Genomic DNA, 25204 nt, shown 5'->3' with positions numbered 1-25204 from the left:
TTTCGTTAGGTGTTGTCGTTGATGATTGAAGCCAAATGACAGCCAGCTGCGATGTGTTCCTGACCACTTAACTGGTGTGGGGCGGACTTTGAGCAACGTGGAACCCTGAGAAGACACGGAGGATGCCGGTCGGGAAGGTGGGTCTTGATATGGTCTGTGCACTGCGACCTCCAGGAACAGCAACGACACCACGCAAACTTCACTGTATGATATATGATCGCCAACTCTCAAACTCATATACCTTTTGTACATAGGTAGCTTGGACGAATATATTTCATACCATTGAGAATCTTCCGGTTTTTTTTGATATGGTTTCTTTGCACTGAAGTAATCCAACTTGCCATTTAATTCCTGGAACTGTGTCAAACAATCGTGGATATTCCTGTCCTATTGCCTTGCCCTCCCCGATCTATTTATACATGCACCAACACTAAGTAATCCATTGGCCGAGTAGCCCAACGACGGTATACCAGAGACGTACCTCGAGTATGGCTTTTATGCTGTAAAGTTACAGCAACTCAGCTGTGCTCATTAGAGCGTCCAGACGCTGGTTTGGCTCGAAAATCGCAGTGTCATTTCTCTCTAATCCAAGATGGAGAAGAGCAGATATCAGAGGCCGTCTTCTAACTTTCAAAGACAGCTTCTAGAAACTGACACAGAGTAAACATCCCTGAACCAAGCTGATGTTATTAAGTCCCCTGGAGCGTGACGTATATGATTACAGTGCTTATGACATTCAGGGGTGTGATCATGACAGGTCGATCAACCGCCATGTTGAGTATTCAAACGATAAGTCCGATCCAACAGACTCTAGAATACCATAGAGAATATAACAAGGAGAATACAACAGATACAACAAGGACCAATGGAAAAACTATGGCAATACCTTATTGCGCCTGCCACAAATGGTAGGCACAACTCGTGCCCAATATTCACGCCCACAATACGCCTCTAAGCTCAACAACTCTTTGACGGAAGTGATTTTTTCTGTTCTCCTGCTGTTCTCTATTCTGAGAATTATTCTTTCGTCGCATACCCTATTCATCACGTTCATCACTCACGTTGCTATCTTCCCATTCTGTCGCATTCACTATCGTCTCACTCACCACAGTTGCTTTCATATTCTTCGAAAAAGCGCCCTCCTCACCGTGAAGAAACCAACACGCACTTTACCATCTTATAGGTCGTCCTGGCGATGAATCCGCTCGACCCGCGTGAGAGCGGCTCCGAGAAGCCCGGAGGCAGCCCGGAGCCCAGTGTCCTCGATCGAAAGCGCCCTGTTGCCCGCTTCCCCGATAGCTTTTCCGCCAATCTTGGCCGCAAAGCTTCCTCCTTTTTTCGTCAGGAAGAATCTGATTCTGGAACCGACCACAAAACACTCCCTCCTCTTCCAGAGAGCAAGAGCATCGTCCATCGCAAGCGGGACGTCATTCCTGGCTTACCCTCTCCTACAACTCGCGACCGTCAGGTATCTGCTGCGTCTTCCGTCAAGGCTATAGTTGCAAAATTCGAGGGCGCCGGGAGCACACCTGAAAAATCCGACAAGATGGCCGAACATGAAGGTCATCCTCCTTCTTCGCCCGTCGCTGACAAGTGCAAGGGAAAGGCTTCGTTCGACTCATCTACTGACACGGCCGCCGATTCGCTCCTGCTTGGCCAAGCTTCTAAGCCCAGCCATGAGGATTCTACCACAGATGAGACTGACCTTGAGTTTCTAAAGATGCAGGAGTTCTTCAAGACCGTGCCCCTTGCTCGATGCCTGGACGACTTCGTCCCCCCGAAGCACATCAATGAGAAGGTGAAGGTCCTTCCCCTCGAGGAGGACGAGGGCAAGTCCATGGTGAAGGCTGCCAAGATCGAGCTTTGGAACAAACTGGCTTCGATGCAGGACTCGTTCGAAGAGCTCTACCCGTCTGCAAAGGAAGAGCGTCTGAAGAAGGAAGCCGCCCAGGCGCTCAAGAGTGGAGAAACGTCTAACCAAGCAGCCCAGAGAGAGGCCGGCAACATTAGCACCAAAGCCTCGCGCAGAGCCGAAAAGAAGGCCCAGAAGAAGGCGAACAAGAAAGCTCAAAAGGTAGCCAAGCGAGATGATTCGGCCGCAAACGCTCCTCAGGCTGCCCAGTCTTCGGCTCCTCAGCAGCCAGCTAAGAAGGAACCATCCCTCCGTGAGAAGTATCCCGACATCTTTGCCAAGATCGACTACTACAGGTCTCTTCCTGATCCTGACAAGCCCGCCGCTATCGAATGTAACGTTGCCACGAAGCCCAAAAATGAGTCTCTTGAGGTGACCAAACCGGAAGCTTCTCAGCAAATGCAGTTGCCTTCTGACAATTGCCACGATGCCCTGGAAAAGGTCGACAATGATAAGACCCTTACTGATGAGTCGGCCGAGTGCGATGATGACAGCACCTCTTCTTCTTGCGGAGATCCGTTCTATCTAGAGAAGTATCTTCAGCCCACTCCTCAACCTGTTCCTGTTCAGCCGGTCGCCCAGCCAGCTGCCCAGCCGATTACCAAGCAACACACTCAACAGGGCACCGACGGCGAAGAGTCCTTTACCTTTATCCAGCGAGATCCCAAGGAGGTCGACACGTTCTAGGGAGGCGTGCGAGCCTACCTCCACATCTCAGACTCGGAGCTATCAGACACCGAGTCCGTAAAAGAAGCCAAGGCGGAGGCCACACTGAAGAAAAAGGACGAGCTCAACAAACGCGCCCACAAGCGTGTCAACGCTGCTCACGCAGAGGGCAAGATCGTCAGTCTCGAAAATACGAAGCCCATTCGAGACATATTCGCCACCAACGTCAAGAAGGAGGACATCGTCCCTAGCTTCGGCAAGCAGCAGCAGCAGCAGAAGAAGCATGCGGCTCCCAATTTCGACGAGGCGGCTTATGCCGCGCGCTCCATCGCGTGTCATACGCTAAAGCCTGCCCCTCTTCGGATCCCTTCTCGCACGAAGCAGCCCGCCGTTGGTGGCAACTCCACTGATGTCAAGGGCACCGTTCAAATCAAGAATCCTCTGGCCCCGGGTGCTCTTCAGTCGAACACCAATAAGACTCTCGGCGTTGAATTTGGTAACGAAGGCGTCAAGGAGAGCAGCGGCTCTGGCGGTAGCCAGACCAATCCGAAGGCCGCCCCCGTCAACTTCAGCCGGCCCAAGACCCAGCACGCTCGCGGCAAGAACAAATACGATTTTGTCGACGACCCAGAGGAGTCTACTGAACCCGTCGGCGAGAAAGGCATTGCCCCTACCACTCAGCTTAGCAGCGGTGTCCGCCAGAACTACACCGCGCGCGAGTACCAGGACCTGATCCAAGATGTCTACGACGACTTCACCCATGAGTCCCCCGAGAAGAAGCAGGTACAGCCTGCAAAGACTGGCACCGTCATCCCCAAGACTAATCTTGCCTCCTCGAGAATCATTTCCCAGACCGTGGTCGTCGGCGCCCACCAGCAGCCCACCGCCCACTTCAGCGGCACGATCCTTCCTCCCACTCCGGCCTATTCGCACCGACACAAGACCACGGGCGAGAAGATGGATGAGCTGGACGACTTCTTCGCCGAAGAGAACGACCACATCTACACCAGCTCGGGCCCTACCGGTACCAGCACCGGCAACGGCACCCAGCAGCAGCAGGACCAGCCCTGGAACGACCCCAACTACCACGAAGAGGCTCTCTCCTACGGCTACGCCTACCAGAAGTCGAACCACCGCCCCCTCCCGGACACCATGGTCCCCGTTGCTCTTACCCACGACCAGCGCCGCCAGGTCCTCGCGGGCTACGGCATGTCCGAGGCGGAGTACCCTTCCCCTCCCGCCGGCTACCCTAACCCTCCAGGCCCGGAGCAGGGAACCACCGCGCCCCCATGCCCCACCCGTCCTGCCCCCGCCGCTCCCGGCAGTGGCAGTGGCATTGGCAGCAGCAGACACAGCGCCGAGGAAGCCGCAGTCCAGAGCCTCCGCAAGCACCGCCGCTTCCAGCGCGCCGCCACGGCGCCCCCTTCCTCGAAGGCCCCAGAGAGCCCTGCTCCTGGCTACGACGCCGACTGGTTCTGAGCAAGCGGCAACCAACAACCGAATATCGTTGCTATCGATTTTCTTTGCGAAGATGACAGGTTCACTGCTCCTTGGGCTTTCCAAGTTCAAAGGAAAAGGGGGGTGGATTGCTTGGAATGGAACTCTCTACCTCTACTACTTCTGGTGTTTTGAGACGTTTGCGTAACCCCCCCCTTGAAAAAACCAAGGGGGATGGATACCTGAACCTTTCTCGTGTTTCCTTTTCTTTTCTCCTTTTTCCTTTTTCTCCACTTTTCACTCAATTCTTCTTGTCAGAGTATAAACAACGAGTTCGCTTTGGAGGAAGGAATCCCTCCTTCCCCTTGCTCAATTTTTGTTGTTGGAGTATTCGGATGGGTTGGAATCCCCGGCCCCCTTTTTTGTTGTTTGGCCCCTTTGGAGGAGGAAAAACGAAGAAGAAAGGCAGTCAACTCATCGCCACAATCCACCAAGGAAAACAAAGAGGAAGCCAAATTAGTCGCAGCATGTTTCCCGCTGGCTTGCGTTTGTATGTAAGAGATACCCGGCCATAGGCGCGGAGAACCAAACCAGACCAGACAGATAGGCTAGCTAGCTAGGCACCCGAGATCGCTCAATAACCATCAAAAACCCTCAAACCGTATTACAGCTCATGTCTGAGGTGACATGGACAAGAGCCCCCCTCTTGGCTTATGGGGTACATTGATTGTTGCCAGTTGCCGGCATATCTACGTCCTAAAAGAGGATTTGAGGCTTCTCGTTTAGACTTGGGCCGGGGGGAGGGAAGTAACATTGTTTTGACTTATGAGAGCATTGCATCACATTACAAAACGACATACCAATTATGTAGCATTCAAGTTCAGGAAATTGGTTCGATTATCACCCCCTATCCATGGCTACCAGCCCTCGTGGGGGAGCAAAGGACATCATGCTAACTCCGTTCATCAGCGTTGCCTCTAGTGCACGTAAAGTCTCCTCCAAATCTTCCAAGGCCTCCTATTCCCGCGTATGTACAGCCTCATGCTGCGCTGCCGCAGAGTCGTGACCCTCGGCAGTGTGACTTATCAGCCACAGGGAGAAAAATGGAAAACAGCGAAGAAAAAAAAAAAAGACAAAGGGAATCACTCTGGTGTGAAATTATTCGCTCGTATGCCCGGATCCCAGCGCCCTCCTCCTCGGTGGATCTCTCGGCTCTTCTCAAGCAATCCCAGATACGCCCCCCCTATGCGGGATTCCTGTCCCTCATACATGACAAAAGTATATATAGAAAGTTCCATGGTACAAGAAAGGTAGGAAAGGGGGGGGGCCGAATTAGGCACGGCAAACACGCTTGCAAGGCTCGCATTCCTAAGCACTCTGCGGTGGTGGCGCACCGGGGGTGCCATTGTTTTCCGAATCAAAAGCCAACTTCCGCGGGTTCGCACTCTCGACCTTGGGGAAGTTTGGCTTCTCCATGCCGGCAACTCCACTGTCGGTCTCACCAAATGTGATACCGAGAGAGTCTGCATTCTTCTTTGCCTCCCGCAACTTCTTCCTCTCCTCCTCTTGACTCTCTTCGAGGTTCATCAACGCAGGAGGGCGGTGTCGCATTTGTCTAGCCTTGGCTAGGGAGATGGTTTTTTGCTGATACGTCGTTGTTATCGCTTGAGTATCGTCTCGGTCAATGGTGGCCTTCATGAGGGCTGCCATCCACAGTCTTCCTGACTTGAGGTTGGGCACGGCAAAGTAGTGAACGGTTGGTTTCGTAAAGTTGACAGCACGAGATAGACCCGCGCGTGGTGGGACGAGCTTGAAGATGAACATGGCATCGTCTCCCTTCTCGGCCGACGAGTCCGCACCGCGTGCAGTAGGCGTTGCCGCACCAGTAAGCTTGGCGTGGAGGCCAGTCAGTTGTTCGTTGTCTGCTGGCAGAACTCGGTGGAAAGAGATATCGATGAGTCCCTTTTCCTGGTCGTCGTTCTCTGAATAGTAGTATGCCAGTCGGCGGCCTTTGAGCACAAACAACCGTGGTTTCCAGGTCGTCATGAGGTTGGAACTCTTCTTCCTCATCCAACCACTGTAGTCGGCATCCTTCACGGCCTCTGCTGGGCTAACCTTCAGTAGGCCACGCTGGTAGGCGCTAGTCTCCTTCTTGCCCTTCTTTCTACTGCCTTTGCTAGCCACGGTGGTCGCGGTGCTGGGGCTCTTTGCCGTGTCGGGCGAATCGAGTTCAAAGCTGGGACCAGCAGAAGGCGTACTCGATCCGGTTCTGGCGGGCGAAGGAAGAGGCGAGTCTTTGAGGGGCGAGTCCATTGGTGAGGCCATCTTGTGGCGGTCCCCCGATACTGAATCAGAAATGGCCCGCAGTCCGGTGAGCTTCACTGACGGCTTGACTACAGCGGAAAGCCAATCGGCGTGGATGCCTTGGCGTGACGCTGCAGACTGCATGATTGGTGAGGCACGGACCGAGCCCTCCAGCTTCGTGACACTAGGAGCTCCAACGTCCTTGACTGGTGGCACTGGTCGTGCGGATTGGGTGGTGCTTGTTGAGGCGGATCTCTTATGGGCGGTGGACTGCAGGCCGTAGTACTTCTGCGCTGCCGGGGAGCCAATGCTGTCCCGGTTCGACTCGATGCTTCCGAGCCTGGAGTGTCTCGAGATGGCTGTGGCGCTGCGTACTCTTTGCTCCTCGGCGTAGCTGTTCTTCCTCGTGTGGCTCGCGTTGCTGTCACGCTTCTTAAGCACGTTCCGGCGGCGACCGTCCACCTCAGTCCCGCTGAAATACCCACGGTCCGTGTCGATGGCGGACTCCGGGACGTGGAGACCAGATTGCTGCATTATGTCTTGAAGCCCTGTGGAAGAGATGGGTCTTTGTGAGGCGCCGCCGAGGGTCCAGTTCCTGTCGAACGAAGCTTGCTTTTTATGAGCGCCATCAGTCTGAGGAAACGTTCCACTCGTGGCCAGCTTTGGTACTACCGCAGCGGCCATTGGCGTTCCCGTCAAACGGAAGTCGGTGGATGATGAATGCCGGCGAGAATGATGCAGATCCCTGACCGAAGCTGCCGAAGGTCGTTTCACGTGAGACGGTCGGGTTGGGCTGTCGGCAATCGGGGAAACCGGCGATACGATGGACATGGTATCCAACTTGGGCGTTTGTGAGAAGGAGAGGCGTTTGCTGGAAAAGGACATGGCTCTGTCGTCCACCGGTGTCATCCTTGGTAATGAGCTGGTCAGAGTGTCCGCTCTGCTTCGTGACCGTCTCGCGTCTTCCGAGCCCACTTCGCTGCCATACGTCTGGGTGGTCCGCCTGGTCGCGATCCCCATGTTGTTGCACTCATCCTGCAGAGACTTGATCTTCTGCCATGTCTTGAGTCGCCTGCCGACGGAACCTAGTTCGAAGGCCTTGATGAACAGGGAGCTCTGGTCCATGCCCAAAAGGACTTCGCCGGTAATCTCTTGGTCTCGGAAGACCTCGCAGTGCGATTTCTCGACACCAACTGTGAACAGGTACTCGGCAACCTGATCCGGTGACCACGCCTCGACTTCTGAACGGCTGTGCATGCCCTCCTCCTCCTCGTCTGTCTCTTCTCCATGGATGTATGACATTCGCGGGTCAAGCTGGGCGCTGTACTCACTGCCGGAATCGGTGGGAGGGGCGCGCAATGCGCCGGTGCTGGGCGTAGAGCGTAGATCGGTTATGTGCTCGTCGATTACATTGAGGGTTTCGCTCAGTACATGCTCTTGATTGGTGTTGAGACGGTTCAGAGAGCTCAATGGCGGGTTCGTGGTCGGCGGCGCATTCTCGATCGGAGAAGTCTCTTGCTTGACGCTATTCAGCGGGAGGGTAATTGGTGTGTTTGGAGCGGTCGTCTCGGGTGGTGGCGTGGACACGGGTGGAGCGGCGGGGGCAGTAATCTCGTTATCGATCGAGGCGGTAGTGTTTGTTTGCTTGGATTCGTTTACCACCTCGGGTAGTGTTGCTAGAGGTTTGGAAAAGTTGTTCGCTGGAGCCACCGTCGGGGCTGGCCTGGTGTAGACTGGAGCAGGGAGAATGAGTTGCACGTCGCTTGTAGACGCTGGATAGCGACCGAACGTACCTTCGGGAAACAGGCCGCTGTTCCCGTTCACCAGATGCTTGCCCAAGAACCAGCCATCGCCAAATTCATCATCTCGCTCTATCAACTCGACTCGGTCGCCTTTGGTCAAACTCAATTCGTCGGAGCTGCGGGCGATGAAGTCATCTGCAGAAAGCGAAAGTAAGCTCAAAGAACGTGGATAAGAGGGCAGAAAGTGCCGAAGGCGGGGAGACGAGGTTGCATGACGCGAGTACGACGAGCGGGACAAGCCCGGCACGGCAAGCGGGCTCAGCCATGGATAGCGTAGGGATGAATGAATGGACTTACGTATGACTAAAAGAGTATCGCCAACTTCTGGCTTTGGAGCAGCCATGATGCCGACGAAGCCAGGCGCCGCGACAGATGCGGGTGGCGTTTGCTGGAGAGGAAGAGTTGTGACGGGATCAATACATAGGAGACGAGTTGCTGGCAGGGCAGCCTGTGCTGTGCTGGGCTGGACTTGAGTGCGACAACGGGGAGGGGGGGCGACGGAGATGTGCTATCGAAGCGAGAAAAAGTGGCAGCGGCCAGGGATTGTCAGTTGTTCGGCAGCTGGGACCAGGTAGGCAGGTAGGTGCTGGGGCGGATGAGGTGAGGAGGAAGAAAGGGCGAGGGCGAAGGTGAGATGGTTGCGACCAGGGGGGGGGGCTGGTGGTGGATGGATGGATGGGTCGAGATTCGAATTTTCGACGATGGGCCTCCAAAGGTGGTTCTTTGTTCGATGGGTGTAGACGACGAGGTGAGTGCGAGAAGATCCTACTCCCGGGAAAATATTTCTTCTTTGGATCTTCGGCTCGGTGTTGTTGGGCTGAGGAGCTGACTGCCGGCAATGTGGCAAGTGGTTGTAAACGGGTCGTTGGTCAAAGCAAGCAAGCTGGAGAGGTTGGAAGTTGCTCTAGGCTGGTGTTGTGGGATGTGATTGGGGGACGCTGAATTGGCGTGGAGGGACGCTATTGGATCATTGCGCCGCAGAGGCAAGACGCATAGACGCCGCTGAGGATGCTGTGGAGGACAGACGAAAAGGTGAGATGGTGGTCCAGGAGCCGCTGTACCGCCGTCCCGCTGCACCTGCACATGCACACCTTGCAGTATTTTTGGCCGGGGTACAACGTATCGGACCTCGAAACCACGTCGTTGTCGAGGATATTGTCCGTTGTCCGTGGGAGAGCTGGTGGCAGTAGGAGGCCCAAACCGAACAAGCCCAGCCTAGAGTGCAGGCGGCCCCAGGCCGTCGGCCCAGTCCACAATACGAGAGAGGTGTGCGTGAGTGTCTTGGTGCTTTTCTTCTGTGGGGTACCGAAGGTAAGGTAGGGGGATACGAGGATGCACAGGGCCAAGGGGTCGGACGAAGGACCAGGACCGCAAGCTTAGGTTTCGAGTTGGGACGGAGGAGGAGGGGGCAGGCGATGATCAAGGTGCACTAGAAACGCAGATGGAGCTGGAGACCCAAGGATAGGTACCCTGAGGGAATAGAAGGAATGGAAGAAGCCCAAATAAGGAAGGGGCTGTTGATAGGGGGCCGTGTGACAAAACCGACGATGCGCAAGGGACGGCAACGTCCGTGGACGGTTCCTGTTTCTGTTCCAGTAGGGATCAGACCAAGCTCAGTGCGCGTGCTCGCTGAGGAACTGATGCCGACCGGGCGGGATTTGGTTGGGGAATTGTTTTGCTACACGTGTTGGGGAGGAAAGGGTATGTATTCACGTACGATGATGCAGACAGACAGGTGGTGGCGCTTTTCCTTGGTGACGCAGCTGGGCAAGCAGTTGAAGGTGTATTGCACACAGGTTTGAGGCCATAAAAAATGATGAGAAGGAAAAAAATTGGAAGATGAGGATGTGAGAATAAAGCAACAACACCTCGAATTGGTAAGCCCACAAGAGCTGTAAGACATACAAAGATGCCCGGAAGAGGCGTCTTGAGCTAAAGCAGGTGGAGGCCGACGAATTCCTCCTCGGGCCGTTCAAGATTGATAGACAAAGATACCTAGTAGACAGAGAGGGGGAGAGCGCGCGAGCGAGTAGGAGAGAGGACAGACCACGGCAAGGCGAACAAGCTAGCGTAAACTAAACCTAAGGAAGGGTATGAGGTGGTAGGAAGGTATCCGTACCAAGTGCATGTAGAGGAAGGTGAAGGTTGGACCCGGCCAATTCTATTCCCAGTTGGGTAGGTCCCTTTAGAAGGCGTAATATCGGGCCCAAGGTGTGCGCTGCGAATGGACATGCATGTGGACTGTCGCTGCAGCCGTTGTAGCTCTGCTCCTGCTGCTGCTGATACTCGGAGCCATGGGAGTTGCCAATAGAGTTCGTTGCTACAAGGTGCAGCTGGCGAATGATCTCCTCTACAGCAAAGAACACGTTCCCCACGGCCCGACATCAATCCCATTTCCCGAGGCACCTCGAGATGCAGAATCGGCCAGGAAACTCACCAAGGGAAGGCAGATACACAAGGAGCCCTGGCCAAGCACGGACAAGACCTGCTTCGTTTCGTTTCGTCCTCCAGTTTGGTGTTTCCGCCCCCAACGCCATCATCACCCATGATAACTAAGCTATGTACTGAGGATGAGGAGGATGTAACCCCCTCATATCCATGATACCCAACGCAGGACGCTCGAACACAACATCGCGTCCGTCATGCCGCGCTGACGAATCCACCGTTTCCCCCCGTCGCTAGGATGTGCTTGGATTTCTGGCCCATCCATTGCGTAGACAACCGAACGGACGCTCACAGCCGTGATCACGCATCCCTTCAAACCCCAAAAAGGCAAGCTCGCCGGCACTCCTGTGACCCTGTGCCGTTAGCAGTTTTGCCCATGGCTCAGGACAAGACAAGACTGAACACGCACCGCAAGGCCAGGAGCAACCAGAACGTGGATCGCATCTTGCACCGGCTAGTTCCCCCGGTGCAGCAAGGGTCACCCGGAGCGGAGCACTTTGGAAAAAAGCTGGGTACTACGTATTGTACGCAGTCCAAACGCACCAATTAATTTAGCCATGCATGTCGGTTATTGAAAGAGTGCAGGGTGATGCTGGCCTCGCCAACGCATCTAATCTGCTTGCTTTTTGCTCCTGGGCGCGTCCTGCTCGAATCACGACCAACTGGCGAAATTGACAGGCCAGGGCACGCCGGGAGATTCAAACTCACGTGTTGGCCATCTGAGGAACTTACATTCCAACTCACAATGCAATGTGCCTAGGTACCTAGGTATGTACGTGCCTACCTGCTCGTCTGTCTTAGCTAATCCATCCACATCCGCTAACCACCCCCAGAATTAGCAACTTGCGGGAAACTGTAAAGGGGGCCAACGGAACGGAGGTGTTACTACAAACAAGACAGGTCTCCGGCTTGAATATTGATAATCGAGCATGGTTGGGCCGGCATTTCCTGATAACTATCTACCCGTCATTTTTCAGTTCATATTTTTCCGTGCTGTTTTGTTTTTCTGCAACCTGCCGCTCTGCCACGACGTATTTCGCCGACTCCGAAAAACCCCCATACATGACGATAGAAACAAGGACGGCCGATTTGACGTGGTTGGTATTATACACAGCGCCGCCGTTACTCGGTATCCCGATCCAGAGCTTTGGTTCTCGATTCCGTGGGCAACAGTACCTAGCGGCATGGAGGAGAGAGCCATATCGAATCGTACCACGGATCTGTATCCCGACTTGCCGAGGGAATACTTGAATAAAAGGACTACAATCAAAAGGCATGGGTGTTAAAACGCCGCATCCCAAGGCGAACACAACAAAGGGATGCCCTCATTGTTACCTTTTGTCCCCCGCGAAACCATTGTCAACAGAGAACCAAGCCATTAACGATCAATGTCGGGCATGGGCGGGATAAGCCAACCTGGGAGCCTCATCAGGGAACACTGCAAGGGGGTAGACCGGACTGTGATATTTTGTTGGCAACCTGCTGCTACAGCGTGGAAAGATTCGATCCAACAGCCTTCCATCTGTCATTTGTGACGTGGAATAGGTATGTACAGGCGGACAAGTTCTGGCGAAATGACAAGGCAGGCAGCCGCATAGCTGTTGGAGCTAGGTACCTAAAGGCCAGGAGGGTTATAGGTTGGTTGGTTGCTCGTTGGGGGGGGGGGGCAGTTGCCGGCCATCTGATTGAGAGGCATCGAACTGATTGAATTCCTACAAACCCCAACCCCAACCGGGTTTCTTCTCTGCCTGAATTCGGCATGTTTGCCATCTGCAGTCTACCAGGAGCGTCCCCTTCCAATGGCACGCCGCCAGCGCAAACAGCTGAGTGCAGGCATCCGTTCGTCTTGGGTTAGCCACGACTGATGCAAATGCAAAGCGAAAAAGCAAAGTGTAGTTTGGAAGAAAAAAGGCCGTCTTCGCAGATTCACTTCAATTCCGCATCGATCGTCTGAGCACGACTCCACCATCCGCTTGCCATCCCAGAAGTAAGAGGCTACGCTAATCCCATATAGGGATCACGCGATGGCGTCCGCTTTGCGCTAGGCCATCAAGGGCTAGCTCTTATCCATAGGCCGCCAAGGCCCCCCAGTCGTTGGATATTCTGGCTCCAGTCTTGGCCTGGCAAGCATCTCTTCCACCCCACCCTAAATTATTCCAGTGCTCTTTCTTCGTGGGTTGTCATCCTTTGTGCACGTCCCCTGCTATAGTCAAGTTCTCTCCTTCGCTTCGAGCTCGACAGCTTCGTCGAACCCTTTCTCAGGCCGGAACGTCGACCCTTGGGTTCCCTTCGAACCTCGTCCACATTTGCTGGCCATCCCGCCGTCGCCCTCGGTCCGCCGTTGACAATATCTCCTCTCGCGCATTAGGCAAACGGAAGCTGCTGCAAGAGGCATGCGACACCCTCGGCTTGTGGCTTGTTGGATACCTCACCTCACAGTGTAACGATTCCCGGAACTTGCCTCACTACCTATTCGAGCAGCGCCTTCCCGAGACGACGCCCAGCTGTCTGCCACTCGCGGTTGCTCTCCCGGGAAACGGCATCAACGTACCGATCACAGTGGAAGAAAAGGCAGGCGGATTGAAGCCCATTATCGGCTTCTCCTTCCAACCACGCTGCAACAGACTATACTCCCGTCGAAACTACCCTCCCCTCCGTACCATACCATACCGAACTCTACCTTCGACACCTCCTGGCAGGCCTAGCCCTTTATAACTAATTGGGACCTCATCCTCATGGTGCGCCTGGCCTTTCGTATCTTAACACATCATCACCATGCTAATCAAAATGGACTCGTTCAGTCTCGCCAAAGATTCTCGTTCGCCCCAGCCGCGCCGCCGCCGCAAAACCCGGAAACCATCGCATAAACCCAATATGTCGCCTCACGGGGCTCAGCAAGATTCAGTCGGAGGCTTCGTGTCAGGTGCGCAGGTCGCTGCCTCGAATCAGACCCTCAACTTCTTGTTGGGGAACCGCCGTCAGCCGTCATGGATGACCGCGCAACAGCCTCAAGCTTCTTCCGGCCCCCGTCGCAATCCAGCACCAATGCCGAGCGATCACCAAGGCGGACATGGCCAGCCAGGAAACCTCCCATCGCGGTCCCAGAGACCTTCTTCGTCAAACAACAACTCGGATGTGGCCCGCGTGACTCCCGGGAGTGTCACCACGTCCACTGCGAGACAAGCCGACGGCTCGCAAGGCAAGCCTGCAGCTTTACCTGAGCTCAGCCATAAGACACTGTATTTTCCCTACCCATTTCATTCCCCGAAGCTGTTTCTTGCCTTCGTACACGACGCCACACTTATTTCTAACATATTCCTCTCGCAGTGATTGCGCAGCTGCTCTTCCGTCTCCAACTCCGACTGACCAACCCAGTCCACCTACAGGCACCTCTAATCAGAGCCATCATCAAACTCGAGAATCCGAGATACAAAGCCCTGAATTGGACCACAACCGTTCGGTCAGTTGCTCAACTAACACAGCGGCCCCTTCTGGCGGAGCCCCCACCCATGACCAACCTGCCAAGGCCTGTCCTCAAGTCATCTCGGAACTTAACTCCGGGATTGCTTCTGCAGATTTGGGCCGCCAGGCTTTATCGACAACAGATAACCACTCTGCATCGAGGTTCGCTCTTTCCGAGCCTGGCGAGCGTCCTTCACTCTTTGCAACCCCGCCATCTCTCCAAGGTGGACCATCAAACCCAGACCCAGTTACCCAGGACATTGACCCACAGGCTGCTCCAGGCTCAGGATGCTTGAGGTTTCCTGAACCGCAGCCCGGCCAAACCGAAACTTCGCCTCGTGTGGTGAGACTCATCAATCCCCCGGTACCTGGAACCGGCACGTCCTCAAGTCCACAACCAGCTCCCTCTAGTCACAGTATCACATCGCGGCCTTCAATCCAAGGACATGACGAAAGACGCCATACTGCCGACCACGCTGTGGCTGGCAACCACCTGGAGGAGAGTTTCCGTCCGAGAGTGATGTCTGAAAGCTTGGAGAAGTACATCCGCCATTGCGGTGGTTTCGCAAACCTTCCAGCCGATGGCACCACTTCACCCAGATACCAACTTCTCAGAGACGCCATCAACGCACGCGATTACTTCTTTATTGTGCTGCACCAAATTCTTTGTATGTGGTCTGTTGACAGGGAAGCTGCATACCACCTACTCGGTCTTGCCCCATCTGTGGCGGAGAGCGCATTGAACGTAGTACAAAATACTCTCAGAAGAAACGACAACATGGCACAGCACCAAATTCTTTTCTTCGCAAACTTCCCAATCACGGCTGCTTCTGGATTATGGGGTTCGGAGTTCTACCGCAACCACACCAGAGACGTTTCTGTTTTTCTCAACAACCTCCACGAGCAGTGGAATAGGATTTTGATCCCGAGCATGAGACCTCAACAGGGCAGAGGCTACCCTATTCTGGCAGATGAATTACGCTTCCAGCTCAAGCTCCGATCGTCCGTTCTGGAATCGATTTTTTTTACCGTCACCAGGAGGCACATAGGGGTCCCGGACGGCGCCATCGCTGATGAAATGCATGCACTATTCCAACAAGATGCCCGTAACGATCATTTTAGGTTGCCTGAGGAGGAACAGAGGATATTAAGGCATGAGTTAATATCGCGCTACCAGCAACTGGTAATCCAGAGTTTTCAACAGCAACTCCAGTCTCCAGCTGGCTCACAACGACCACCACCACCATCAGCCATGCCTAGATCGACATTCATCCAGCGACAGCAGACGGTGGATCAACCAAGGGGGCATTCTGCTAGCTTCTCTGCTGCGCAAACTATGGCACCATCCATGAACACGAACTCTCCTAGTCCAGGATTTGACATGTGCCATGCTCCAAACTCTCAACATCACCCCGCTTCCTCAAGCAATAATGCACATATCCCACCACAATTGATGCTGCGTAGCCACAACGCCATGTCTTTGAACGGCGGTACGCACTTGCCCATGCAACAAGGCTCAACACGTATGCCACAGATGGTGGGCCATCTGAACCAGCCTTTGACTCCGGCAGGTTCACCTCACTACGCCAATGTACAGCTACCGCATGGAGCCAGAGTACCACAGCACCCGGGACAGGCATCACCAGTTTTGCAGGCGCCTCTTGGGGGGCTCTCAGTTTCTATGCCAACCGTCACCTCGCCCATTCGGGCCATTGCAACCCAGAGTTCACCAGGCCAGGCGCATGGTACACTGCGTCCTGTTCGTCCTCACGGTGGAGATTTACAGCATTCACATCCTCTACAGCCTCGGCCCGTCCAACTTCAGGGGTTTCAGCAGCCATCAAACACAGGCCACATGCGCCAGGCTCAGGCTATTGCGCAAACACAGGCCACAAATATGGTGTCGCCACAAATCCACCATGCGCGGCAGTTTTTACGGAACGTTGCCCTCCAGATGTTTAGTCCAAACATGCCAGGAATTCCGAGCACACAGAGCCCAAGACCACCCGTCGCTCAGCAAAGAAAAGCCAGCCGGGATGCTTCGGAAAGGCTGAGAGGTAACCTTTTCCGCCAACCTCACATGCATGTTTCCTTGGATCAGATGCCTCACACAGCTTGGGAACCAAAAGCCCTGGCTATAGCACTTCACCAAGTTGACATGCGGAGTCCTAGACGAGTGCCGCAAGACCTTCCTAGGGCGAATTCACTAGCGACGTCAGAAAGGTATTACCAATCTATCAAAAGTCTCGCGGTCGGCCCTGTCGCAACGCCGGCTGCCCAGGCATTGCACCGCCTTGTCTTTGTCGTTCCTGATGAAAACTTTGACAAGCTTTGCCCGAGTCGGTTTTCGGCAGGAGATCGTGTTCCCATGTCAGAGTATTTCAACGGATCCCTTCGATACCGCCTTCGCCTTTGTGAGTTGCCAGCGAATCTGATGGAGCCGGCCAAAGTCCCGGAATCAACTTGGGTAGTGGCACAGACTTGTTGGCCTGAACATATTTCCATTATGGTCAATGGCCAAGTCATGAAAATCCGTCGCAAGCAGCACAATGGACAGCACCAACCTGTGGAGCTCACTCCGTACCTTTACCGGGGCACGAATGACATATCGGTTGCCATCACCCCCCACCCACGGTCGCAGAGGCCAAATATGATCTACTTCACGGCCGTTGAAGTAGTTGAAACACTGAGCCACGAAACCGTTCTCCACATGGTTTTACAGCAGGGCATCATATCAGCCGAATCAACCAAGAAGGCCATCCAGAACCGGCTGAAACCTCTTCCGGTGGACGGGGACGATGAAATTGCCGTGGTGGACAACGATCTCAGTGTTGATCTGGCCGACCCGTTCAGTGCCACCATATTCAAGATTCCGGCACGGGGTGCCACGTGTACGCACATGGAATGCTTCGATCTCGTCAATTGGCTGCAGACACGGCCAGCTAAACCCAGATGCACCGTTCATGGGTCTGGCGATGATTGCTCTACCTGTAGTCGTGGGCGTAATGCAGGGCCGGAGCCTTCATTGGTAGACAAGTGGAAATGCCCTCTCTGTGATGGAGACGCTCGGCCTTACAGCCTTCGGACGGATAACTTCATGGCGGAAGTTCGGGCGAAGCTTGAGATGGACGGAAAACTTCACACCAAGACGATTTACGTGGCGGCTAACGGAACGTGGAGACCCAAAGTAGAGGAGGAGGTGGACGACGAAGATGACGAAGACATGGAAGCCGATGGCCCGCCGCCAGCCAAGCGGGCCAAGACACGACCGTCGGCACCAGAAGTGGCAAGCACTGTTGAGGTTATTGAACTGGACTAAGCAATATTACAATAAGACCGATCAGGAGGATGGGTTTGGAGCCAAGCCACCGACACATGGAGAGGGGGCGTTTGCGATATTCCTTGGTTTTGGGGAGTTTGCTTTTGCTTGGGCATTGGGATGCCGGAATGATACCATCTGCAACGTCTGGGCGTTTCTGGGAATGCGCGACAGGACAGAAAGCACCCGCGACTGCTTTAGATCCTATCTGAATCGTGGCATTGAATTGTGGAGGATACTGGGGAGAGGCCGGGCTCTTGCTTTTACGCTTGGATGGCCAGGACTACTATGAGGAACTGGCCCTTTTTTTTTCTTCAAATTTAAAAAAAAAAAAAAAAAAGGAATCAAATCATGTGCAGCCAACAATGTCTTAATATCAAGTGGTTGTCCTGTCACCGAGGGACGGGCGAATCACGAAAGAGCTGTGTTAGTCTTAAAATGCGGACGAGGCTTTTCAGCGAATGTGTCTTTTTCATCTGATGAAGTTCAAGTGGCGGAAGGTATAATCCAAGGCGAAAACTCGTGTCTTGGCATGGGCGTCTATTTAAGGTGCGACCGACGTCGGCTGTGCCGGCATGGTGAGGTCTGGTATGTCGTGAAGTACACCAACGGGGCGACTGATGATTGGACTGAGGCGCAATGACATCAACCCTGCCGGAGCTTCACCTGACGCATACGTACCACACACTTCGCTTCCATACTTCGCATTGCGGGATAACCTGACTTGCCGCGCATTCCTTGCCGTGTATCTGCCTACCGTACCTTACGTTGCCTTGATCGGGGTTTCTTTTCAGGGAGGGTAGCTTGGATCCTTGTGCTGTAAACAGCGGCTCGGCCACAAATTTAATACATTGATTGCCATCACTCAGCTCCAACGACGAGGCTTGGAGGGAGGCTCAGCCACGCGTCTACGTCGCCTTTCTCTCTTTTCCCACAAGACAGACAGAGACCGGATTTTAGACCGCCTCGCAATATCGACGCGGCCTTGGCTCTCCTGCTCTTCCGGCGACCCTCCTTTCATTTCGACGAGGGACAATTGAATGAATTGAACCTTCCCCTCACACACACATCTTGGCTACGCAAACACGGCGAGAAAAAACTCTACCCCACCTGCCCCTCCTCACAACTTGAAGCTCGCACAGTGCGGTACGCTTGTTGCAGTGAAGTGACGTTGTTTTCCATCATCCAATGCGCCCGTTTGCCGTCGACATTTGACCGGCACCAACTTGAAGGAAAGAGGTATACACACTGGGTATTGACCACACGGCGCGATATCCGCATCAAACGGAAGGGGAACACGCAAGCAAAAAGAGTGGACTGAGCGGAGCGGAACACCATGTCGATCAGGATAGCTCTCGACAATGCGCCCGAGTTCTACACCAACCTCGACTCCGTCGCCGGCCGCGTCGTGCTGCACCTGAGCCGCCCGGAGCAGATCGGCGGCATCGTCGTCAAGCTCGAGGGCGAGTCCAAGACGGCCCTGGGTTTGCCGCAGAGCTACGATGACCGAAACCCGCGGCCCGGAGCAGGCCCGGGAAGCATCGCGAGCGAGAACCACAAGATCCTCTACCGGGTCGCCCAGGTTTTCCCAACCTACGAGGAGGACCTGGGCGGCGGGAGCTCCTCGTTTTCCCAGAGCTACATGCTCCAGGGCGGCCAGCACGAGTTCCCTTTCAAGTTCAAGCTTCCCATCAACAACGCCTGCAGCGATCCGGTGGCCATGTCCAAGATCGGCGGAATCGGCGGCTTGGGAGGCTTCGGCGCGGGCATTGGCCCCTTCGGACTCGGCGGGGCGAGGGTCATGGACGGTAGCAAGCAGCTGTTCCTCCAGCACGTTACCAAAACCTTGCCGCCGTCCTTCACCGGGTTCCCCCGCCAAGCCGAGGTTCGCTACTACCTCAAGGTCACGATCCAACGGCCGGGCTTCCTGAAGGAGAACTGGCGGTACCAGATCGGCTTCAAGTTCATGCCCATCGAGCCTCCACGACCTCCCAAGACGTCGCAAGAGGCCTTCGCCCGACGGCCCTTTACCTTCAAGCCGCGATCCCAGAGCCTGCAGAAGAAAAAGAGCTCGCTCTTCGGGTCCAGCAAAGACGAGGTTGCCAGCGACGCAAACGCGGTACCGCCCTCCATCGAGCTGTCCGCGCGTCTGCCGCACCCCCCCATCTTGACGTGCAACCAGCCAGTCCCGTTGCGGCTAATCGCCAAGAAGCTCATCCCCTCGCACGAGCAGGTCTACCTTACGTCCGTCCAGATTGAACTCGTCGGCAAGACGCACGTGCGGTGTCATGACCTCTTCAACACAGAGGTCAGCAAATGGGTCATTGTCACACAGACCGGCCTCAGCGTCCCCCTCCTCACCGACCCGACCTCGGACGACTTGACGGCCGAGTCGGTCATACCGGACGAACTCTGGCGCAACATCCCGCTCCCCAACACGGTCGCGCCCAGCTTCGTAGCGTGCAACCTGCAGCGCCACTACGAGCTCGACATCCAGCTGGGCCTCAGCTGGGGGAAGCCGCCCGCCTCGCGGGGGTTCCTGGCCTCGTCAAAGGACAACCCCGCGGCGCAGTCCATCTTCCTCCCGCTGCACTTCTCAAAGATTCAAATCTACTCGGGCATCGCCCCTCCGCCGCAGCTCCTCGAAGCCCTGGCGCAGCAGGCGAACCGCCCCGGCGCCGCGACGCTCAGCGTGCCGCCACGACTACCTCCGCGGACGACGCATTCTGCGCCCATCACGCCGACACAGCAACGGCCTCATCAGCCTCACGCGCCGCAGCAGCAGCCGCCATCGCAGCCGCCGCAGCACGACCCACTGTACCCGCCTCAGATCGGCACGCCCGGTGCGGCAGCGTTCGACGAAGCCCCGCCGAGTTACGACGAGGCCATGGCCACGGGGGCCTCGGGTCCGGAGTCGAGGCCGGCGTACAGCGGCGTTACGAACGAGAACGCGCCCAGTCAGATTCCAGAGAAGACTTAGACAGAGACAAAAAGGGGAGTTTGGGGTCCTTCTTTAAAATTCATCGTTTTCTTTTCATGAGCGCATGGGCAGGGGGGTTAGGGCGTGATAACGAAGGATCGGATGGGATGTAATGAGTAATGCTGGCAATGGTTCGTCTCGGGCAAGGCTGGGCGAGAGATGACCCAGCTGAAACGAACATCAGCAACGCTGTTGGAGGAGGAGGAGGAGTAGGACGAGAGAGAAGGGAATAGATCTGTGTCTCGGGGTTGGGTCGTGGCCGACGTCCCGTGGTTCGGTTTTATTTAATTTATTTTACTATACCACGATTCCATTCTGACGAGATGCCGTCTCACACACACACAAATCAATCGCATGATCACATCTATCCCATTCACCGTCTTCGCCCGATGTCTCGAAGTCTCAAAGAAAAACCTGAATGAACGTGATTAAAAGGGGCGGGCGGAAGCTTTGGGAAGGGTCATCTTGGCTAGGCCACGCCCTGGATCAGGGAAGAGCAGGCACAGTTCCACTCATCGTTGGTTAGGTATTCAGAGGGGGAGAGGGTCTTGGTGCAAGTGTAGCCCAAGATGGCCTTTGACGCGACTGCCGCGGATCGTGGTGCTTGGGGGTATCGGGAAGGAAGAGAACCGCATATCGCCCCTGCCACCATACATCATGCATCAATATACATGCACCAACATACACACACAGTCACTCCCCTTTCCGGATAATACATGGGTATTTTTTCGGCACCGGGAGAGAGAGGGGAGGGGGGGGGCACGAGAACTCCATTAAGCGTAGCCATGTGTTCCCAATCATGAATGAATTCACAAACCGCAAGGCAGTAAGTTGTACCCCCTTCCCCCACCTCCAGGGGAACTGTGCAAGCAGCAGCTGGAATTAATTAATTAAATAAATAAACAAAAATTGCTGCTGATTATTTAGGAAATTTCTACATAACCCTCGCCTCACGGCCGGAAAAGGTCGCCCGCATCGCCTTCTTTCCAACTTCGTATGATGACCACACCGGGGGAAAAAAAAAACGTACACTAGGAATCGCCAACACCACCACCACCCCCCCTGTCACGAGAATCCACATCGTTTAGAAAGAGAGAGCGGGCGCGCACCCCCCCCCCCCCCCCCCCTCGTTTCCACAATTTTCTCTATCCCTTCCCTTCCAACAAGAGGAACAAAAAGCATCGGCTGGGGGGGCGGTGGAGGAGGAAGAGGAGCGGGCGGGGTTCCGGCCAGAAACAAGCTTGCGATCACCAATCTTCGAGGGGGGGGAGGGTTCAGGGATGCTTCTTCCAAGGATGCGCGGCTGCCTGCCTGCCCTGCCCTGCCGTTCGTGTTGGGGGACAAAAGAAGAAGAAAAAAAAGTACCCAGCCAATCATGCCGGACGAGTATCCACGACCAACACGCTCCCGTTTCCCTAACAGTGCGGCGGCGGCGGCGGCGGCGCCCGGGGGGGGAGAGGTAAAATGTGATGGAGCGAACAGGCAAGCGGGCGTGCGGTGGGTTGGTCGGGGCATTGTTGTTGGAGAGTGTGCGTTTATGCGTGTGCCGCAGATTTCCAACCTCTCTGGGCAGATTGTTTGTGGAATGCGCATAACCGGATCCGGCGATGCTAGGCGACATGGCCCAACAAGATAATGTGATCCGGTTATTCATGCCACCCCCTCCCCCTTCCTTTCCCCTGGGCGGTGTACCGTAACAGAACCCATCAACGTAGATACTTGCGGCGCTCTCCCCGACACCTCACTCTTCCCTCCTCACCATCTTGGGTGCCATTGCGCGAGAAGGATGTTTTCAACGGAGTAGACTTGTCTATTTTGCCTGCCCCCAGCCGTGACGCCTGATTTTCCCGTTGTCTCTATATCGGTATTCTTATAGAACATGTAGGGCAACTGTAGAGCCCTCTTTTTCGTACATACAAACACATACACACACACACACACACACACACGTACGTTGTGAACCCGTCCCGCCCACCATGTCGGCTCACAGTCCCTCCTTGGCCAACATGTCCGCGATATCGAGATAGAACGCAACGGCGTTGAACGTCCTCGTCTGGCCCATCCACACCTTCCTCAGCGTCCACTTCAGGCGGTTCGACCAGTTAATCAGGTCAAGATGGCTCACGTCCAACAGCGTGCCCTGGTACTTGCCCCACCGACTGCTTGCGACGCTGACGAGCCCATCGTTCGCGCCCTCCATCTCCTCCAAGATCCGATGGCTCTGCCGGAACGGGCTGAGGAGCGGGGGGGTGCTGGTACAGGCTCCGTAGCTGAAATACCGCACCTCGTCGCTGTCGGGGGTCTTGGGGTTGAACTCGCCGTCCATGTACTTGCTCGTCAGCTGGTCAAAGGCCTTGGTCCCGAGGCCAGCGCGCTCGATGAGGCCGTAAAGGTTCGCGAGCTTGATGGGGCCCTCGCCGTTGATGAGGTAGTCGGCGAAGGCGCTGCCGCGGTGCGGCGTAGCCACGGTGACGAGGCTCATGACCTTGACGTTGTGGGGCTTGAGGTGGGAGATCATGTAGCGGGCGTCCAGTCCGCCCATCGAGTGCGCCACGATGTTCACGGCTCGGCCGCCGGCCTTTGCAGCGATGTCGGCGCCCAGCTTGGCCGCGCGCTCCTCGATGGACCCCGAGGGCGGCACGGAGGTGGTGATGATGTTGGACGGCCCGGCGAGGGTGCCCAGCGAGTCTGATATGCCGCGCCAGTAGTGTATGGGCGGCACGTAGGAGCCGAAACGGAGCTCGGCAAAGCCCATCAGGCCGTGGGCGAGGACGATGGGGTTCTTTGGTTTGTCTGTGTGCGTGTTAGGCGTGGGTGTGCGGGTGTGGGTGGATCAGTCGTGTTGGTGGACGAAAAGGGTAGGAGGGGAAGGACGAGGAGGGAAAGAACCGGAAGGGGGTTATGGCACCATAGTGTTCTCTGACCACGGCATACTCGTCCGATATCTGCTTGCCTAGGTCTCTGAACCTCGGGTCGCTGTGGTCGTTCGACCGCAAGGGTGATGCACAAAGACGCCGCCTAGCGGGCGGTGCCAGAGGGCGAAGCAAGCGAGGAGACGCGGTTGACGCACGAACGATGCCGGTGGAGGAGGGCGCGCAAGAGCGGTACCTCGTCAGGCATGCGCTCATGGCATGGGAGAGGGTTGACGAGGTCGTCAATGGAGGAGGCAAGTTTCTCTCCCCTCTTTTCTCCGCCGGGTCGCGAAGTGGCAAGGTGTGATTTGTTTGTCTCGGATTGCTAAGACTTCTTTAAGGGCTGGAGTGGTGTGGGCTGGCGCTGCAGTGCTGCGGAAACGAAGGAAGAAACGCGCATTGCGAGGGTGTTGCCAAGGTGGTTTAAGCGCCCGGCTTTTGACGTCACGCAGGGCCACGACGAGAGAAGCTTAGTGCGATCGGGGGTCGTTCGGCCGAGGGCCCCGCCGGCCACCGCGGGCGCTAGGCTTAGTGGACGGAATGGCTTGCACAGTCCGCCCCATGGCCAGAGCTTCTCACTTCCTTGGTCTGTGTGCGATCTGCGCGGGAGGCCCAGACCAGGGGGGAAGGGGAGCCCAGGTCAGTGTGGGCGAAGGGGGCCGCTTTTCTTTCTCCTCGGCATCACGCCCTGATCAGTGTTCCCTCCCTCCAACCTCACTCCAGGGCTCATTTCGTCCAGATGTGAAGGCAGCCGCATCATGCAGCTGCAGTGCTTGATGTGTGGTGCGCGTGCACGCACGCTCAGCTGTTGCGCTGCACCTGCCAGGACGGGAAAATCATCGGGTGCGCCAGGTCCGCGATCTGCCCTCTCATTCCCCCATCTTCTCGTCTTGTGCTCCGGTTGGTCAACTCCGAGTAAAGGCAAAAAGGACAGGAGAACCAGGCTCTGGCTCAATCTCTGCCCTCCTCCCCCACCCTCCAAGTTGTTCTGCCTTCGCAAATGAAATCCACCCGTCGGCAACTTCCCCCGCTTTTGGGGCCACGTCCTGATTACCCAGCCCCCAACTGTCCAAGGTGCTGTGCGGCGTAGCAGCTCTGTGATCAAGGACTGGTCGATAACCAACATGCAGGACACCTCCATGGCCAGGCTGTAGGGCAGATGAAAGCAACGGCTGCCTCTTCCATTGGGCGCCCCCCTTGCTCACCGGCCATCGTGGACCAACATGGGCTCACTGAATGACCCTCCAATGTAACCTCCTCATCTGCGCCGCCCGTGGATAGCAGGCCGCAAACCGCCAACCGTCCATAGGCGATTGGTTCAAGGCCACTGCTGAAGAGGGTCCGGATCTGCAAACATTCGACAGTTGCACCGGCGAACCGTTCCGCTGGGACGGCCTCGCCCCCTCGCACCCACCCCCCATACCCACACCCGCCTGTTTGTTTGTTTGCTTGCTTGCTTGTTTGATTGCTTGCCTGCTCGTTGGGAGGCGTCGACTAGTTCGATCCTCTTTCTTCACGGCAGTTGTGTCTCTGTGAAGAATAAAAGCCCTCGGTCGGTCTGCTTATCGTCGTCCAACCGTGGTGCCAGATGGCTGTTTTAAGCCTCCCGTCGCGTCATTGTTGCGCTGTTAGTCGCAGGCCAACGGTGAGCCTGCCCGGTTGGAGGTTGACTGAAGAAAGCTCTTGTTGGTACAACGTCTCTTCCGAAGTGGATGTATCCATTACGGATGGAACCGCGGAAGCTGATGGTGTGCCCGTTTGGATTGACCCCGGCCTGTCCTGCGTGAACCTCCATCCCCGCCGGACCGCTGCTCTCCAACGCCTGCCCTGCCACCCACAGGCGTCCATATCATTTTGACCTACGCTGTTATGCAAACCAGTCTGCCGGAATGCTTGATCACTTACTCACCAGTGCTCTGCCGCGTGTATATATCCCCCACACCCGATGCGCTCCTTCGTTTCCCG

The 25204-nt window shown here is 55.6% G+C and overlaps 5 protein-coding genes across 5 annotated transcripts; 3 read left to right on the top strand and 2 right to left on the bottom strand.

The window, feature by feature from the left end:
- Positions 1-1195: 1195 nt before the first annotated feature.
- On the top strand, positions 1196-4057 carry EsH8_V_000793 (uncharacterized protein; the record flags this gene model as incomplete). The annotated part of the gene is made up of 2 exons (XM_083273309.1): positions 1196-2584; positions 2672-4057. The coding sequence occupies 2 exons, from the start codon at positions 1196-1198 to the stop codon at positions 4055-4057; spliced, it is 2775 nt and encodes a 924-aa protein (XP_083126024.1).
- A 1326-nt stretch (positions 4058-5383) lies between these two features.
- Positions 5384-8464, bottom strand: EsH8_V_000792 (uncharacterized protein; the record flags this gene model as incomplete). Its single annotated transcript, XM_083273308.1, has 3 exons — positions 5384-8052; positions 8113-8256; positions 8419-8464. The coding sequence occupies 3 exons, from the start codon at positions 8462-8464 to the stop codon at positions 5384-5386; spliced, it is 2859 nt and encodes a 952-aa protein (XP_083126023.1).
- Positions 8465-16678: 8214 nt separating this feature from the next.
- On the top strand, positions 16679-17347 carry EsH8_V_000791 (uncharacterized protein; the record flags this gene model as incomplete). The annotated part of the gene is made up of 1 exon (XM_083273307.1): positions 16679-17347. The coding sequence occupies one exon, from the start codon at positions 16679-16681 to the stop codon at positions 17345-17347; it is 669 nt and encodes a 222-aa protein (XP_083126022.1).
- A 1336-nt stretch (positions 17348-18683) lies between these two features.
- Positions 18684-20327, top strand: EsH8_V_000790 (uncharacterized protein; the record flags this gene model as incomplete). Its single annotated transcript, XM_083273306.1, has 1 exon — positions 18684-20327. The coding sequence occupies one exon, from the start codon at positions 18684-18686 to the stop codon at positions 20325-20327; it is 1644 nt and encodes a 547-aa protein (XP_083126021.1).
- Positions 20328-22311: 1984 nt separating this feature from the next.
- On the bottom strand, positions 22312-23455 carry EsH8_V_000789 (triglyceride lipase; the record flags this gene model as incomplete). The annotated part of the gene is made up of 2 exons (XM_083273305.1): positions 22312-23120; positions 23398-23455. 2 exons carry the CDS (start codon positions 23453-23455, stop codon positions 22312-22314), a joined length of 867 nt encoding a protein of 288 aa, XP_083126020.1.
- Between the last annotated feature and the right edge of the window lie 1749 nt (positions 23456-25204).

Source organism: Colletotrichum jinshuiense, chromosome 5 (assembly GCF_051148585.1).
Source record: "Colletotrichum jinshuiense chromosome 5, complete sequence".
Taxonomy (NCBI): Eukaryota; Fungi; Ascomycota; class Sordariomycetes; order Glomerellales; family Glomerellaceae; genus Colletotrichum; species Colletotrichum jinshuiense.
This window is presented reverse-complemented; position numbering and strand designations above follow the sequence as displayed.